This window comes from Lasioglossum baleicum, unplaced genomic scaffold, assembly GCF_051020765.1.
Source record: "Lasioglossum baleicum unplaced genomic scaffold, iyLasBale1 scaffold1843, whole genome shotgun sequence".
Lineage (NCBI taxonomy): Eukaryota > Metazoa > Arthropoda > Insecta > Hymenoptera > Halictidae > Lasioglossum > Lasioglossum baleicum.
This window is the reverse complement of record NW_027470902.1, coordinates 13,752-31,386: the sequence shown is the minus strand read 5'-3', so window position 1 is coordinate 31,386 and position 17,635 is coordinate 13,752. Positions and strand designations below refer to the sequence as shown.

The 17,635-nt window shown below is 43.5% G+C and overlaps 1 protein-coding gene across 1 annotated transcript; it reads left to right on the top strand.

The window, feature by feature from the left end:
* Window positions 1-15,476: 15,476 nt before the first annotated feature.
* LOC143221042 (uncharacterized) lies at window positions 15,477-16,901 on the top strand. Its single transcript, XM_076446582.1, has 4 exons — window positions 15,477-15,498; window positions 15,559-15,895; window positions 15,943-16,134; window positions 16,775-16,901. Exons 1-4 carry the CDS (start codon window positions 15,477-15,479, stop codon window positions 16,899-16,901), a joined length of 678 nt encoding a protein of 225 aa, XP_076302697.1.
* The last annotated feature ends 734 nt before the right edge of the window (window positions 16,902-17,635 follow it).

The window sequence follows — 17,635 nt, the reverse complement described above, 5'->3', positions numbered from 1 at the left end:
GAGAATGTGCACAGAGGCAGAGGCATTCAGATTTTCGGGATATAAATGGGAACAGTCTACTGCATAGTTGTATGCATTTTTTGCAGGTATGTATGCACGCGGCGCATATGAGGCTAAGGATATATATATATATATATATATATATATATATATATATTTATATATATATATAAATATATATCACTTCTATGGAATAGAAAGTGGAGCCCGCCTTTTTCTCAAGTACTATGAGTAGACATGACTTTACGGAGATTATGAGATTTATTCGATTTGATGACAGAAATCAACGAAACGAACGGTATATTAAGTAGGGCGCCAAACCGTTGTAGAACGTTACCCATTCGTATAGTGTCAAACCCTTTCTGGATGGCTTTACCCAGGATAACAAAACCGTGTGTATCGGAGTATAACTTCGTGTTCATAGAAACAAATTTTTAACCAATTATGTCACGGGCACCTTAATTTCGTGTATTAATTAGAAAATCGAGGGTAAAACCGATACAGAACGGTACCACACTTTTGACAGTCGAACGGTTAAGTCAATAACTTCACCTATCCTGTGATTCCGAAAGTCTACCAGCTATACCGGGATTGAATCCGCTGAAAGGTATTGGAATTTTTCACCTCAATTCACGGTTTGTATATTAAATTAGAGTGTCAATCCGTTGTATAACTTTACATATGGCTATGAAGGTACCCTATTGACCGATGGCCTCACCTTCCTAGAAGCTAACCCGTTCTATTTAGAGGGTAGCATCGTGTTCAGAAAAACAAATTAGTACACGCTTTAGCGACGGGTGCCATAATTTCATGTATGGCATAGAAGTCCGAGGGTCAAATCATTCGAGAACCTTACCAACTTAGTTGAGAGTCGAACGGCTGAGTCCATAGCTTCACCTATAGTTATGATTCCGAGAATCAAGCCTGGCATTCCGTGAGTAAATGCGCAGGACAGTATTGTCAATAGACACCTTGCTTCACGGTATGGATATTAAAGTAGATAGTCCAAACCGTTGGAGAACATAGTAAGAAGTCAAAATATTACGAGATACCTTGCCTTCCTGGAAAATAACCCGCTGTAGCGAGTGTCACGCTTAGTGCCCACGGAAACCAATTAGTAGATATTTTAGCAGCCGGACACATAATTTTCATGTTTGAATAGAATAATCGGGAGTCAAATCGTTCCAGAGCGTTACCACCTTCTGTGAGACTCGTGCGGCTAAGTCGATCGCATCACCTATCCTTCGATTCATAGTGTTAAACGAGGTACTCCAGGAGTAAATCAACTGAACAGTATTGGCAATAGACACCCTAAACCACGGTTTCAATATTAAAATAGAGTGCCACGCCGTTTGAGAAAGATACTAATTGCAATAAAGTCAATCCTTTTACCGAATACCTTACCTTCCGGGAAACAAACCTGCTGTATCGAGAGTGTTACATGGTTTTCAGGGAAACGAATTAGTGCACATTTTAGTGACGGGCACCTTACTTTCATGTATGAGTTACAAGATCAAGGGTCAAACCATTAGGTAACGTTGACTCCATCTGTGGTAGACGAACGGATAAGTCAATTGCTTCAACTATAATGTGATTTCGTGAGTCAAACTAGTCATTCCGGGAGTAAACCCGCTGAACAGCATTGGAAACAGAGACCGCAATTCACGGTACGATTATTGTAGTAGAGAGTCCAACCGTCGGTGATCATTACCAATTCGTATAAAGTAATCTACGGACTGCAATACCTTCCGGAAACCAATCCCGCTCTCTCAAAGGTATAACTTCCTGTTCGGATAAACAAATTCGTATATATTTCAGCGATGGGCACCTTTATTTCATGTTGGAATGACAAGATCGAAGACCAAAACGTTCGTGCGCGTTACCAGCTTTTGTGAGAGATGAACGGCTAAGGCAATAGCTTCACCTATCCTGCGACTCTGAGAGTGGAACCAAGTATTCCGGGAGTAGATCCTCCCGAATAGTATTGGTAATAGACACCATCATTCATGGTCTGTATATTAAAATAGAGCTTCACACCGGTTGTGCACGTTACCAATTTTCATTAAGTCAAACGCATTGCCGCAGGCCGTAGCTTCCGCGAACCTCACCTGCTTCATCGAGAGTATATCCTCGTGTTCAGTGGGACTAATTATTACAGATATTAGTGTCGGTACCTTAATTTAATGTATGAATTAGAAGATCGAGAGTCAAACAGTTCGAGAACCGTTACCAGACTATGTAAGACATGAGCGGCTAAGTCAATAGCATCACCTGTATTGTGATTCCGCCGGTGAAACCAGGTATTCTTCGTGCAAATCCTCAGAACAAAATTGGCAATAGACACCATAATTTACAGTATAAATAGTAATATGGAGATTCGAACGATACCTGCTGGTATAGGGTCAAACGTTTTACCGAGTACCTTACCCTCCGAAAAATTCACCCGCTGTATCGAGAGTATAGCTACGTGTTTAGGTAAACACATTCGTGTAAAATTTGGAGACGTTATCTTATATTCACATATGAACTAGAAGATCGAGGTTCAATCCGTTCGAGAACGTTGCCACCATCTATGAGACACGAACTGCTAATTCATAGATTCACCTATCAAGTAGTTCGGAGAGTCAAACCAGGTATTCCTGGAGTAAATGCACTGCACAGTATCGCATTAGACACCTTCATTCACGGCTAGAATATTAAAGTAGAGCGTCAATCCGTTTGATGAAGGTAGAAAATGATATAAAGGCAAACGTTTTACCGAAGACAATATAGACATCCGAAAAGCTAACCCGCTGTAACGAAAGTATACTTCAAGTTCAGACAAAGAAATTTTTATTCATTTCAATGACAGCACCATAAATTCATGTATGAACGAGAAGTTAGAGTGTCAACGCTTCACCTTCTTTGAGTGTCGAACGGCTGAGTCAACAGCTAAGCGTATCCTGCGTTTCCGTGAATCAAACCTGGTATTCGGGCGTACATCGAACGATCAGAATTGAAATCGACTCCTTAGTTCTCGTTATATTATTAAGGTATAGTGCCAAATCGTTTGAGAACGTTACCAATTCCTATAGAGTCAAACTGTTTACCGTAGGCCATCCTTCCGAGAAGCTTATCCCTCTCTAGGGAGTGTTCTGCTTAGTGGTCACGGATTTAAATTAGTAGGCATTTTACCAGACAGACACATCATTATCATGTGTGAATGGCAAAGTCGAGAGTCCAGCAGTCGAGAACGTTTCAATCCTCTTTGCTAGTCGCACAGCTAGGTCTATAACATTACCTATCCTGTGATTCCAAACACAAAAACATGTCTTCCGGGAGTAAATGCGCTCAACAGTATTGGCAAAACACACCTTATTAACGGTATAAATATTAAAGCAGAGTGTCAAGGCGTTGTAGAACGTTGCATAGTTGTATGAGGACACCCTCTATAACCATGGCCTCACGTTCCGAGAAACTATCCTGCTGTATCTAGAGTAGAGCATCGTGCTCAGAGAAGAACAATGGTATACTTTTGTTGATGGACGCATTCATTTTATGCATGTCTTAGGACACCAAGTGTCAAAACCTTCTAGAACGTTACCAATATCTTGAGAGTCGCACAACTACGCCAATAGCTTCACCTGTCCTCTGATTCAGAGACAAACCAGGCAATCCGCGACTAAAAACGCAGTATAGTATTGGAATAAAACACGCTATATTACGTTATAAATGTTGCAGAACAGAGTCAAGCCATTGTAGAACGTTTGGTGTTGCTATACAGTCAACATTTCTACCGAAGGTCTTTCCTTGCGCGAACCTATCTCGCTGTATCTAAAGTATAACTTCATGTTCTCGATCCCAATGAGTAGATATCGCAGAAACACAACTTATTTTCATATATGAATCAGAAGATCGAGTATCAAACCGTTCGAGATCGTTACTACCTTCTTTGAGAGACGACCGTGTGAGTTAATACCTTCAGATCTATTTGTGATTCCGTCAAACCAGATGTTCCGAGTGTAAATGCGCTATGCAGAATTGGAATTCGATACCTAAATTCACGGTCTTAATATTAAAGCAGGCCGGTTAGCCGATGTATAGCACTACCCATAGCTGTAGGGTCAAACTTCTTACAGAATGCCCTACCGTCCGAAAAACTAATCCGCTGTATCGACAGTTTATCGCCGTATTCAGAGGTACAGACAACTATACATTTTAGAAACGAGCACCTAACTTCATGCATGAATTAGAAGATCGAGTGATTAACCGGTCCAGAACGTTACCGCCTTCTCTGTGAAACCACACATAAGACACAATATCTTCACCTACCCTGTGGTTCCGAGATTCAAACCAGGTAAACCCGGAGCAAATCCGCCGAACAATATTGGTAATAGACACCTTAATTCGTGGAGCGAATATTAAAATAGTACGTTACCCCGTTTGAGATTGTTACCAGTTGCTATAAAGTCATACGTTTTACCGAAAGCCTTACCATCCGCGAAGCTATCCCGCCGTATCGAAAGTATAACTTCGAGTTTAGAGAAACACAGTACTATACACATAGTGACGGCACCTTAAATTCATGTTTGAATTGATACATTGATGGTCAAACCATTCGAGGATGTAACCCCCGTCTTTGGGAGTCGAACGGCTAGGTAAATAGATTCACCTATCCTGTGATTCTGAGAGTCAAATCAGGTAATCCGCGATTGAATCCGCTGAAGGGTGTTCGCAATTGACACCTTAATTCATGGATTGAATACTAAAATGGAGCGTCACCAAGTGTTAGAACGTTACCAACTGCTAGAATATCTAACGTTTACAGTATGCCTTTCCGCCGAAAAAATAACCATCTGTATCTAGAGTATATCACCATGATCAAGGTACCAACTATTATACATTTTAGTGTCGAGATCCATAATTTCGTGCATGAATTAGAAGATCGAGGGTCTAACCGTGCGAGAATGATACCACCGCCTGTGAGAGACGAACATCAAAGTCAATAGCTTCACCTACCCTGTTAATCAAAAGTCAAACGAGAAATTCCGGGATTATTTGCGCTGTACAGTATTGGCAATATACCTTAATTCGCGGAGTGAGTACTAAAATAGTGCGTCAAACTTTTTGTGAACGTTTCAGTTTTTACAAAGTCAAATGTTTTATCGAAGGCCGTACCTTCTGCGAAAATATCCCGCTTCACCGAGAGGATAACTTCCTGTTCAGAGGATGAAATTAGTAAACAGAGTAGTGACGACGACCTTAATTTCATTATCAATATGAAGATCGATCGACAAATTATTAGAGAATGTTACCACCTTGCCCGAGATTCGAAATACTTAGTCAATAGCATAACATATCCTGTGATTCAAAAGTCATGCGAGATATTTCGGGCGTAAATTCACAATACAGAATTGGCAATAGATACCTTAATTCGTGGCCTGAATATTAAAATGGAGCCTTACAGCTTATGGGGAACGTTAGAATTGCTTTAAAGTCAAACATTATACACAATGCCTTCCCGTCCGAGAGGCTAACCTGCCGTACGGAGAGTATAGCTTCGCGTTTAGAGTATCACATTAGTATACAATTTAGTGATTGCACCTTAAACGGATGAATTAATTAGAATATCGAGAATCAAAGCATTCGGGAACATAACAACCTACTGTGAGATACGAACGTCTCTGTCAGATCTTTCACGTATCCTGCGATTCGGAGAGGCAAGCCACGTATTCTGGCAGTAAATCCGCTGAACTGTAGAGGAAATTGAGTCCTCAATTCACGGTTTAAGAATTAATTGTAGAGAGTTAATCCGTCGGAGACCATTACCAATTTTTATAGAGTGTATCCTTGTATCGAATGCCTGATGTTGCCAGAACTTAACCTGCCGTATCCAGAGCATATCTTCGTTGTTCGGAGATCCAAATTAGTATACATTCTAGTGTCGGGCACCTTAATTTCATCTATAAATTAGAAGATCGAGTGTCAAGCAGCTCGAGCATGGTAACACCTATTAGGAGAATCGAGCTGATGTGTCAATAGCTTCATCTGACCTGTGATTCCGAGAGCCAGAGCAGGTACTCCAGGTGCAAGTGCGCCGCACAGCTATTAGCAATACATACGTTAATTCAGTACTTGGATACTAAAACAGAGAGTCAGGTCGCTTAAGGACGTAGAAATTGGTAGAATGTAAACGTTTTTACTGAAGACCTCACCCTCCAAAACGCTTACCGCTGGGTCGAGAGCATAATGTAGTGTTCAGAGGAACAAATTTGTATTCGTCTTAGTGATAGAGTCTGTACTATCATATATGATTTTCAAAATCGAGAACCAAACCAATTGAGAAAGTTACCACCGTCCTTGAGTGTCGCACATCTAAGTAAATAGCATCAGCTGTCCTGTGTTTCCAAGAGTTGAACCAGGTATTCCTATAGTAAATCCACTGACCGGTATTTGCAATAGGCACCTTAATTGACGGAGTCAATACAATGTACACAGTCAAACCGTTGTAAATCAATACTCATTGCTATAGAGTTAAAATTTCTACCGATGGCATTTAATTTGAGGAGCTGACCCGCTGTATCGAGGGTATAACTCCGTGGTCCGAGAAGCAAAGCAGTAACACCTTTAGTGATGGGCACCTTAATTTCATGCATGAATTAAAGGATCGTGTGTAAAACAGTTCGAGAACCATACTCCTTGTTTAGGAGTAGAACGGCTAAGACTCTATCTTCACCTACACTGTGATTCCGAAAGTAAAGCCAGCTATACCAGGAGTAAATCGCCAGAAAGGTATTGCAAGAGAAACTTAATTCACGTATGAAAACTAAAGTAGGATTACCAAACCATTCTATAACGATACTTATTGTTACAGAGTGAAACATTCAATCGAAGGCATTTCATTCCGTGAAGCAATCCGCTGTACCGAGCGTATAACAGCGTGTTCAGGGAAACAGATTAGAATGCATTTGAGGTACGGTTACCTTAACTTCATCTATGAATTAGAAGTTTGAGGGTGAACCAGTTGGAGAACGTTACCAACTTCTGTGAGACACGAACGGCTTAGTCAATAGCTTCACCTGTCCTGTGACTCCAAATCTTACACTACATATTCCGGCAGTCAATGCCCTGTACAGTATTAGCAATAGACACATAGGTCACGGTTTGTATATTAAAAAGAGTGTCAAACCGCTTGAAAACGCTTTCCACTTGCTATGAAGTCAATCGTTTTACCGAGGACAGTACGTTCCGTGAACCTGATACGCGTCATCTCGAGTATAACTTCGTGTTCAGAGAAGGAAATTAATATTCATTTTAGTGACGGACACCTTAATTTCTTATACGAATAAGATGATCGTGTTTTAAACCATTTTCAGAAAGTTGCTACCTTGATTCAGATTCGAATGGGTAAGTCAATATCTTCATATATTCTGAGACTTCGAAAATCAAGCAAGATATACCGAGTGTAAATGCTCTGTGTCGTATTGGCAATAGATACCTTAATTCGCGGATTGAATATCAAAATGGAGCGCCAGCCCAAGTGGGAATGTTACCATTTGTTATCAAGTCAAACGTTATACCGAAGACCTTACCCTCCGAAGAACTTGCCCACGGTATCGAGAATATAACTTCGTGTTTAGAGAATCACATTAGTCTTCATGATAATGATGGAATCCTAGGTTCATTTATGAATTAGTATGTCGAGGGTCAAACGGTTTGAGAACGTTACCACCTTTACTGAAAGTCGCACAGCTATGTCAATAGCTTCACCTATCCTGCGGTTACGAGCGTCAAACCAGCTCTACCGGAAGTGTATCTGTTGTACAATATTGTCAACACGCACCTGAATTCTCGGCATTAGCATTGAAGTAGGCAGTCAAATCGCGGAAAAGATACGTATTGGTATAGACTCAAACCCTTTGCCGAAGGTCTTACCTTCGGTGCAGCTTACCCTCCCCATCGAGAGTATAAGAACGTGCTCAGGGAAGCAAATTTTTATACACATTAGGGACGAGAACCTTAATTTCATGCTTGAAATAAGAGATCGAGTGTCAAACCGCTCGAGAACGTTGCCATCTTCTGTGAGAGACCACGTTACAAACTTGATTGGAAATCGAACGGCTGTGCAAATGCTTTCACATATCCTGCGACTCGGAGTATGAAACCAGGAATCCGGTGGGAATACCGCTGTACCCTATTGGCAATAGACACTTTCATTCACGGCATGAATATTAAAGTAGGGAGTAAAACCTTCGGAGAACATTACAAAATGCGTACAAAGTCAAACGTTTTATTGAAGGCCTTGCCTTCCGCGAACCTCTCCCGCTTCGTCGAGAGTATAACTTCGTGTTCAGAGAAAGAAAGTAGTATTCATTTCAGTGACGGGCACCATACCTTCATGTATGAAATTGAAGATAGAGTGTCAAACCGTTCGAGAACGTTACCACCTTCTGTGAGCGACGAACGGCTAAGTCCAATGCTTCATCTATCCTGCGAATTCCGATACTGAAACAGGTATTCCGAGAGCAAATCCGCTCAGCATTATAGGCAATAGACTCATTTACTCATGATTTGAATGTTAAAGCGGAGCGTCAAACCGTTTGTGAGCGTTACAAATTGGTATAAAGTCAAAGTTTTACCGAGGGACTTTCCTTCCGCTAACATCATCGGCCTCGTTGAGAGTATAACTTCTTGCAGAGAGAAACAAATTGGTATTCATTTCAATGACGCACACCTTAACTTCATGTATGAATTAGAATATCGAGGGCCAAACCGTTCGAGAAAGTTACCAACCTCTGAGTGAGACGAACGGCTAAGTCAATACCTTCACCGATCCCGTGACTCTGAGAGTCAAACCAGCTATTCCAGGAGTATATCAGCTGAAAAGTGTTGGCAATATACACCATAATTCGGGGTTGAAATATTACAGTAGAATGTCAAACCGATGTAGAACGTTACCTACTCGTATAGATCCAAAATGTTTCGGAAGAGGTTTCATTCTGCGAAACCTAACCCGTTGTGTGTCCACGGAAACACATTAGATGGAATTTTGGTAGCCGGACACATTATTTCCATGTATGAATAGATAAGTCGTCAGTCAAACCGTTCGAGGACAATCCCACCTTCTTTCAGTCTCGATCGGCTAAGCCAGTAGCTTCACCTATCTTGTTATTCAAATAGTCAAACAACGTATGTCGGGAGTCAATCCGCTGTGCATTGTTGTCAATAGACACCATAATACTCGATTTAGAGATTAAGGTACAGAGTCCAACTTTTGTAGAACGTTACCTATTTGTGCAAAGTCAAACGTTTTACAGAAAACCTTACGCACCGAGAACTGAAGCTGCTGCACCGAACGTATAATTTCGCGTTTAGAGGAACAAATTACTATAAATTTTATTGACGGGAACCATAATTTCATGTATGATATAGAAGACCGAGCGTCATGGCGTTCAAGAACGTTGCCACCTTCCTCGGGAGCCGCACAGCAACCTTAAAAGCTTCACCTTTCCTGTGATTACGTGAGGCAAACCAGGCATTCCGGAAGAAAATCCGCTGAACAGTATGGGCAATACCTTAACTCACGATTGAATATTGAAGTAGGCCGTCAAGCAGTTGTAGCACAGTACATATAACTGTAGGATCAAACTTCTACCGAGTGCCTTGCCCTCCGAAAAACCAACTCGCTGTGTCGGGTGTATGACCCCGTGTTCTGTGGGACGAACTAGTATACATTTACTGACGAGCACGTTACTTCCATGCATGAATTAGAAGATCGAGTGTCAAACCGTTCGGGAATGTTACCAACTTCTGTGACAGACGAACGGCAGAATCAATAGCATCACATATCCTGAGATTGCGAGAGTCAATCCAGGTACTCCAGAACTAAATCACCTGAATAGTGTTGGAAATAGACGTACTTAATCGTACGATATGAATATTCAGTCAGAGTGTCAAACCGACGGTGAACAGTACAATTGGTATATGGTCAATCTTCTTACCAATGGCCTTACCGTGGAAGATCCTAACCCGTTATATCGTGAGTATAACATCCTGCTTCGTGAAGATCATTAGTATTCATTTTAGTGGCAGGCAACTGAATTTCATGTACGAATAAGAATATGGCGAGTCAATCAGTTCGAAGACGTTATAACACTTTTTGAGTGTCGCCCAGCTAATTCAATACCTTAACCTATCCTGTGATTCGGAGGGTCAAGCTCGGTACTAGGTTCACTGCGCTGAACAGAATTGGCCATAGTCACGCTAACTCACGTTATAAATATTACTGTAAGGAGACCAGCGGACGGAGAACATTACTAATTGGTATAAAGTCATACTTTTTACCGAATACTTTGCCTTCGGAGAACCTAACCCGCTGTCGGTAGTGCCATGCTTAGTGTTCTTGGAAATACATAAGTAGACATTTTAGGCACGGGCACCGTGATTTCATGTATGAATTAGAATGTGGAGGGTCAGAGCGTCGGAGAACGTTACCTCGTTCTTTCAGCGTCGAACGCTTAAGTCAACAGTTTTACCTATCCTATGATTTCGAGAGTCATTCCAGGTTTGCCGGAAATAGTCCACGAAAACCTACTGGAAATACACACCTTAATTCACGGTATGTATACTAAAGTAGGGAGTCATACCGGTCGAAAACCCCAGAAATTGATATAAAGGCAAACGTTTTACGGTCGATCTTGCTTCCCAGAACCTGATCCCCTATATCAAGAGTATAACTTCGTGTTCAGAGAAACAAATTAGTATAAATTTTTGTCACGTGCACATTAATTTCATGAATGATTTGGAAGATCCAAGGTTGAAACTTTCGAGATCATTACCACCTTCTGTGAGACAGGAACGGCTAAATCTATAGCTTCCCCGATTCTGCGATTCCAAGAGACAAACCAGGTATTCCGAGGGTAAATTCGCTTGACGGTATAGGCAATAGACACCTTAATTCACTGTTGGAATATTAGAGCAGAGCGTCAAACCGTTTGAAGGCGTTACCAATTGGTATAAAATCATTCTTCCTAACGAACACCTCACATTCCTAAAAGCTAACCGGCGATATCGTGAGCATAACTTCGTATTCAAGAAAACAAACTAGAATTCATTTCAGTGATTGGCACATTAACTTCATGCCTGATAAAGATGATCGATTGTCAAACATTAGCTTCACATATCCTGCGATTCAGTGAGTCAAACGGGGAATTCCGGGAGTAAATCCGCTGTACAGTATTGACATCACACGCAATATTTCTGGTATAAATATTATAGTTCAGTGTCAATCCTTTGTAGAACCTTACGTTTTGAAACAGAGTCAAACTTTACAACGGCGGCCTTACTTTTTGAGCATCTCAATCGTTATATGGAGAACCACGCCCAGCATTCATGGTTACAAATTAGTAGTCATTTTAGCAGACGGGCAATTTATTTTCGTGTAGGTATAGCAAAATAGAGAGTCAAGCAGTTCCAAAACGTTACCACCATCTTTGACAGTCGACCGGCTATGTCAATAGCTTCACCTATCCTGGGATTCCGAGAGTAAGACAAAGCATTTCAGGAGGAAATACGCTGAAACGAATTGGCAATAGACGCCTTATGTCACGGTACGGATATTTATGTAGAGATTCAAGCCGCTGGAGATCATCACATCTTGGAATAAGTTCTAACGTTTTACAGAAATACTTGTCTTCTGAAAACGTAACCCGCGATAGAGGCAGAATAACTTAATGCCTACCCAAACAAATAAGTGGTCATGGTAGCAGGACACCTTAATTTTATGTATGAATAAGCACATTGTGAGACAAACGGAGGAAGAATGTTACCCCTTTCTTGAGAGCTGCACAGATAAGACAATATCTCAACGCACCCTGTGACTCCGACACTCAACCAGGTATTCTGGGAGTAAGTCTGATAAAGAGTATTGGCAACGGACACCTTTACTCTCGGTGTAGCCATTAACGTGCAGAGTCGAACCGCTTCAAAGCGATACCAATTTATGTAAATTCAATCTTTTTACCGAACACCTCACCTTATATGGACAAAGCCCGCTGTATCGAGAGTGTAGCTGCGTCTTCAGCTGAGCAATTTCATGCACGTATTAGTGATGGCACCTTAATTTCATTTATGAATCAGATAATCTTGGGCCAAACCGATCGACATTGCTACAACCTTCTTTGGGAATCGAATGACCAAGTCATTAGCTACACCTATACTGCAATTCCGCATGTGAAACCAGGTACTTGCGAAGCAAATTCCAACTACAGTATTGGATGTAGGCACCTTAATTCAGTTATTGAATATTAAAGTATGGTGTCAAGTCCTCTGAGAACGGCACGAATGGGAATAAAGTCAATCTTTATGCCCAATACCTTGCCTTCCGAGACGCTAACACGCTGTATCGAGAGCATAACCTCGTGTTCCGAGAAGCAAATTAGTATACATTTTAGTGATGGGCACCTTAATTCCATGTATGAATGAGAAGATCGGGAGGCAAACAGTCCCATAACGTTACCGTCGCCGTTGAGGTTTGCACAGCTCCAACTTCACCAATTCTGTGATTCCATTTGTCAAGCCATGCATTCCAGGAATAAATCCCCTGAGCATTGTTGACAATAGGCACGTTAATTCACGGTATGAATACTAAAGTAGAGAGTCAAACCGTCTGTGAACATTACCAATTGTTATAATGACAATCATTGTACCGAAGGCCTAACCTTCCGAGAAGCTAATCGGCTATATCGAGGGTATTACTTTCTGTTCCTGGTTGCAAATTAGTATACAGTTTAGAGACGGTCGCCTTAACTTCATGTATGTCTTCTAAATTCGATAGTCAACCGTTGGATGTTGTTAGCACTATATATAGCATCAACATGGTCGTTACAGGGCAGACCAATCCACCCGCCCAATTAATCTGTTTCTTGTTAGCATTTAATAATTCTATTTCGTTATTCCCTGTCAATGCTTAACTTTTGCACGTCCGACTCGTGCATATACTAGCACCTAAACCAAACTCAAGAACCTCACAGAAACCTACCCAAACCCGCTACATACGCGGCAGACAAATCCAACGCCACCACATGTCTCCATCATTTAATGTGTATATTATTGTCGTTTACTACATCTATATAGTTATTTCCTGTTTGTGATTAACTCCATCATGTCCGATACGTGCATTCCCGATGATCTGAACAGAGCGCCTCATAGCTTCCGCAGAGGTAGTTGTGCGGTAATCGCTGCGCCAGGTCAAATTTGGAAGGGCTCCAGCCCGAGCGGCAGTGTCCGACACTCTGAAAACTCCTTCGATGAGGCGTATACCGAGCTGATGACTCCAGCGAATGTAGGATCAAACTACTGGATCTGAGTATCGACAAGGTGAGGCAAAAGCGATACATCAACGGGGCCTCATACTTGAGGCAGCGGGCCGGGAATGTAAGGCAACCCTCCAGGACATAGGACTCAGAGTAGTGACTCAACCGATTAACAAGGGCAGAGCTGTGGATAACTGGATTGGGCGATTCAGTTACCCTCCCCCCCCCAGGATGTTACAGAAGCGCTAGCAGGAATGGGCGCCTGCTACCCTACCCAGATTATGTGCGGCGAGATTCACTCTTCCCCCTCCGGGCTATGGACAATTTGGGCGATATGCTCCCTTTCCTCCGCACACAGCATACTGTAAGGCGGAAGAGTAAGAGTAGGCTGGGGTGCAGGCGCTGGGGGCTGCAGTGCTTCAGGTGCCTGGAGTTTAGGCATGTCAGGGCGCGATGCCCAAGCTACGCGGATCGGTACGCAACTTCCATGGCGTGATGGGAGCAGGACGACCAGGTGGCTGAGTGCAACGCCACAGCTCTCAAATGCCCGATATTGCGAGGCCCGTGGTCTGGAGGGCGCAAACAGGATTATCAGCATGGCCTGCACCCCATACCCCTAAACAAACGCAGAGGAAGACGAGGAGGATAACAGCATGTAAACGAACGGACGAACTGCGCAGCAGCATTAGCAGGAGCACCAATGAACTGACTCATCTAGCAGCGACAGGATTAGCGGTGGGCCAGCAGGAGACCATGGACACAGCCTAAAATTCATGATCCTTCAGGCAAATATCAACCACTCACGAGCGTCACAGGATCTGCTAGTGCAGACGCTCGAGGAGTCTGGCTATGATTTGCGAGCCGTACCCGGTGACGGACCGCAACAACTGTTCCGGACACCTTCACGCAGCGATTGCGGCGGAGTGGAATGGAACCCATCGAACTCCCCTGGCCACGTTAGTACACACCGAGGGGAGGGACAAGTCCTGGTATCCTGGTACGGCCTGATTCCAGATGAATGCTACATGAAGCCGAACTGCAGCCTCTAGGAATAAAAACGGCGTCATTACGGTATAAAAATATATCTTTCGCAGCACCTATCCCAGCCGCTGCTCCTCCACGGAGATTTCAAGGCCCACAAAACAGGGTGGACCTCTCTGAGGACGAACGTGATGGGCGAGACGCTGCTCGACTAGGTAGCCGGACTTACATCACATCTGTGATGCCGGCGGGCATGTCCATCGAGTACTTGTCCTAACCTCTCCGGCTTTCTGTGCAGAGACTGAACGGATGGAGGGAGGCAAAAGCGGTGGAGACCCTCAGCGACAGCCCTTGATAACCATAGGGTACTCCGCCCCTGCATGAAGAGGAAGAAGTGTGACAACGGGCACAGGAGCCCCACCGTGAGATCAGGACACACTCGGCCCGTCGCAGTAGAAGAACGTCAACAATTGATGAGGAAAACGAGCTGCAGAAGGAGTTACGACGGGTCAGCAAATCGCCGCGGTGTTCCATCTGAACAATCAAGGCTAGATATTGGGAAAATCTGCTGAGGAAGATCGACGATGACTCCTGGGGACGACAATACCGATCGTTCCTTGGGTGGCTACGGGGATGGACGCCAAGGCTCACGGAGAGCATGGATCCCGACTTCGTGCGGCGGGTCGTCGACAGCCACTTCCCCGCAGCATCGATGACAGCGAGGGAAACATCGATAGTTCCGTCGGCAGACTGAACGGCCTGAACGGACGATCCTCTGGTCACCAGTAAGGTGCTGGGCCTGGCGGCTGGAAAGCTGGGGTCAGTAGGACTGCGCCCGAACTGGATGGAATTCCGAAATTTTCAATTGAAATAGCACCTCTCGAGGGTGGGTGCGGACATGGAAAACAGTCAGTTCGGTTTTGGACGAGCTCTGGTCACCATTGACGCCATCAAGCGCTTCAAGCGCTTGCCGAAGGCAGTCGTCCACTGCAGCTGGGTGAAGATCGCTGTGAGCCCGGATAACGCCATCGCCATCAATGCCTTAGGGTGGACCGCCGTCGGTGAGACGTTAGAGTATAACGAGGTGCCGGATTACCTGGCGTCAGTGATACTGGACTAATTTTCTGGCGGTACGGCCGCGTCGTGAGGGTTGTGCGCTGCGGTGTCACGCAAGTGTCGGTTCTGGGAAAGATTCTGTGGAAGATGGCGTACGACGTGGTGCTGAGTAGCTTGCTCCCGTCCAGCGACGATATTACATGATATTCCTATGACACGCTGGTGACAGCTGGCGGAAAGGAGAGTGAGAGGACGGCGAGGCTGGATGAGCTTGGAGTGGCCTGCGTTGTGAAAGGGGTACGCTATCTGGGACTCAGGCTCTCGCCGAGGAAGACGGATGCAATGTGGTTCCAGGGCGAAACCCGCAGAGGACCACCCCAGAATGTGGTCTGTGTGGAGGATGCCCTAATCGTGTTTAGACGACGAATCCGGTACATTGGTCTCACGCTGAACAGCGGGTGGCGCTTGGAACAGCTCTTCGGTGCACTGGCATCAATATTGGAGGAAGTGACCGCGGGGCTAGGACAACTGCTTCTGAACACCGGGAGACTGGAGGCGAGAATGCGGTGCTTACACGCTGGGATGATCTAGTCCATGGCTCTTCTGCACGTAGTTCCATGGCTCTGTCCGGAGACCCATTGTGGGCGGAGGACAGTAAGAAGAGCTGCGTCAGACTTGCAAGTGTCTATCCGGGGCTGAACATCAGGGTATTGCGAAGGTTCCTCACTCTACCTTATGATGCTGCCACGACGCAGGCGGTTCTCCTTCCGCTGGATCACCTGGCGGCCATTCCACCGGATGAAAAGTGCGACGAGAAAGATTTTAGGATTTTTAGGACCCGCAGATATTTTGCTGCCAGGTTTCATTTCTGCAAATTACGAGGCGCGAAGTAGTATACGTCTAACATCTTTCTTTGTTTCACTATAGTTATATTCTCGCTATCGACGATCGGCACGATGAACATTACATACATTTTTTCTTATAATCGTTTCATGAATACGAGACGAGGATGGAACCCTTGGGAAATTGCGAAACGGAACGGAATGTCGCACGGGATAAACTGTAATTCCAAGGGTTGGCTATTAAAAGTCTACTACGGAGAATCTAAGGCTGCACCCGCGTAATTAAATAATGGTCCGTATCAATCTTTCCATTACAAAAATTTCGCTCTATGTCGAAGCGTTCTTGATCGTAGAGTATAATGCAATGAATATGCCAATGAGTTGAGACTCGATGGTTACCTATTTCTTTAAGAATAGAACTTCATCCCCCAATTTATCATAATCTATGGAATTTTATATACTTGAACAAATAATTTACACATTTTCGTCGTATCCACGCCGATGTGAGAATACCGAATATAATTTCGTGGTAAACAATTCTATATCATCGAAAAATTATAGTCAATGTTATCGAAAAGAACCGTGGTACATTTGTACTGCCAGAGCATGTACCATTATCATTATCACCGGAATTCAGCTAAGAAGTATTAAAGTTACAAAGCATTCGCGTCTGTTCGTTCAATATGTAATGCGATGCATTATCGCGAACACCAGACCGCAGTACAAATAAACGCAGATAGCGAAAATTGCGCGATATGAAGTAGGTCAGTTGACAAACACATATTCGTGCTTCGACAGTTTACCATGAGAATATCCATGACACTTAAACTTCGTAATATGAATCTGGTCGATCATTCTTACTAAACGTGCTCTGCAGCTTATGCAACAAACGCGGCGCCAAGGCACGGGAACAGTAACAATGCCTGAAGGAATAGTGCGTCTACAAGAACCTCTGCCGTATAATAACACTTACTGCATCAAGGTTTACCGTTTTCGCAACCAACGCGGTCCCCTTTATTCTCACGTTTCGCCTTGAATTTTCATCGAAAACCAGACGATTTGCCGAGTCCAAATTCACTATTTGCTTTTGATCACTTTGTTTGGACAGTGTTTAAACTATTTCTGCCAGATATGATATCGTCATGCTGATTTCCGAGTTATCCGCAATTCCACGCGTATTTCAAGTAGCGAGTTTTCGAGGAGAAACATAGGCAAGGTGTTATAAAATATCTGAAGGTAAATCCCATGATTTGTCAATTCTAATATTTATCACGACGAGCTGGCTAAGGTACTGATACAGAGTAATAATTGATGTCAATTCAAATTGCTGTTGAATCTGTTCCATGAAATGAAATGAAATGGAACCTAACCCTGACTCTTATCCGAAGGAAAATGGATTTATATCAATTGATATTAGGTTGGGGAAAAAGAAATCCATTATTTTTTCGGTAGATGGCTGTAGTG

What these genes read in the sequence shown, in the direction of transcription:
- LOC143221042 (XM_076446582.1), top strand. Translation starts at nt 15,477, where the DNA reads ATGGCGTACGACGTGGTGCTGA. An exon ending in GGCGTACGACGTGGTGCTGA is followed by an intron (nt 15,499 to 15,558) that starts GTAGCTTGCTCC and finishes CGCTGGTGACAG; the next exon opens with CTGGCGGAAAGGAGAGTGAG. An exon ending in AGACTGGAGGCGAGAATGCG is followed by an intron (nt 15,896 to 15,942) that starts GTGCTTACACGC and finishes TTCTGCACGTAG; the next exon opens with TTCCATGGCTCTGTCCGGAG.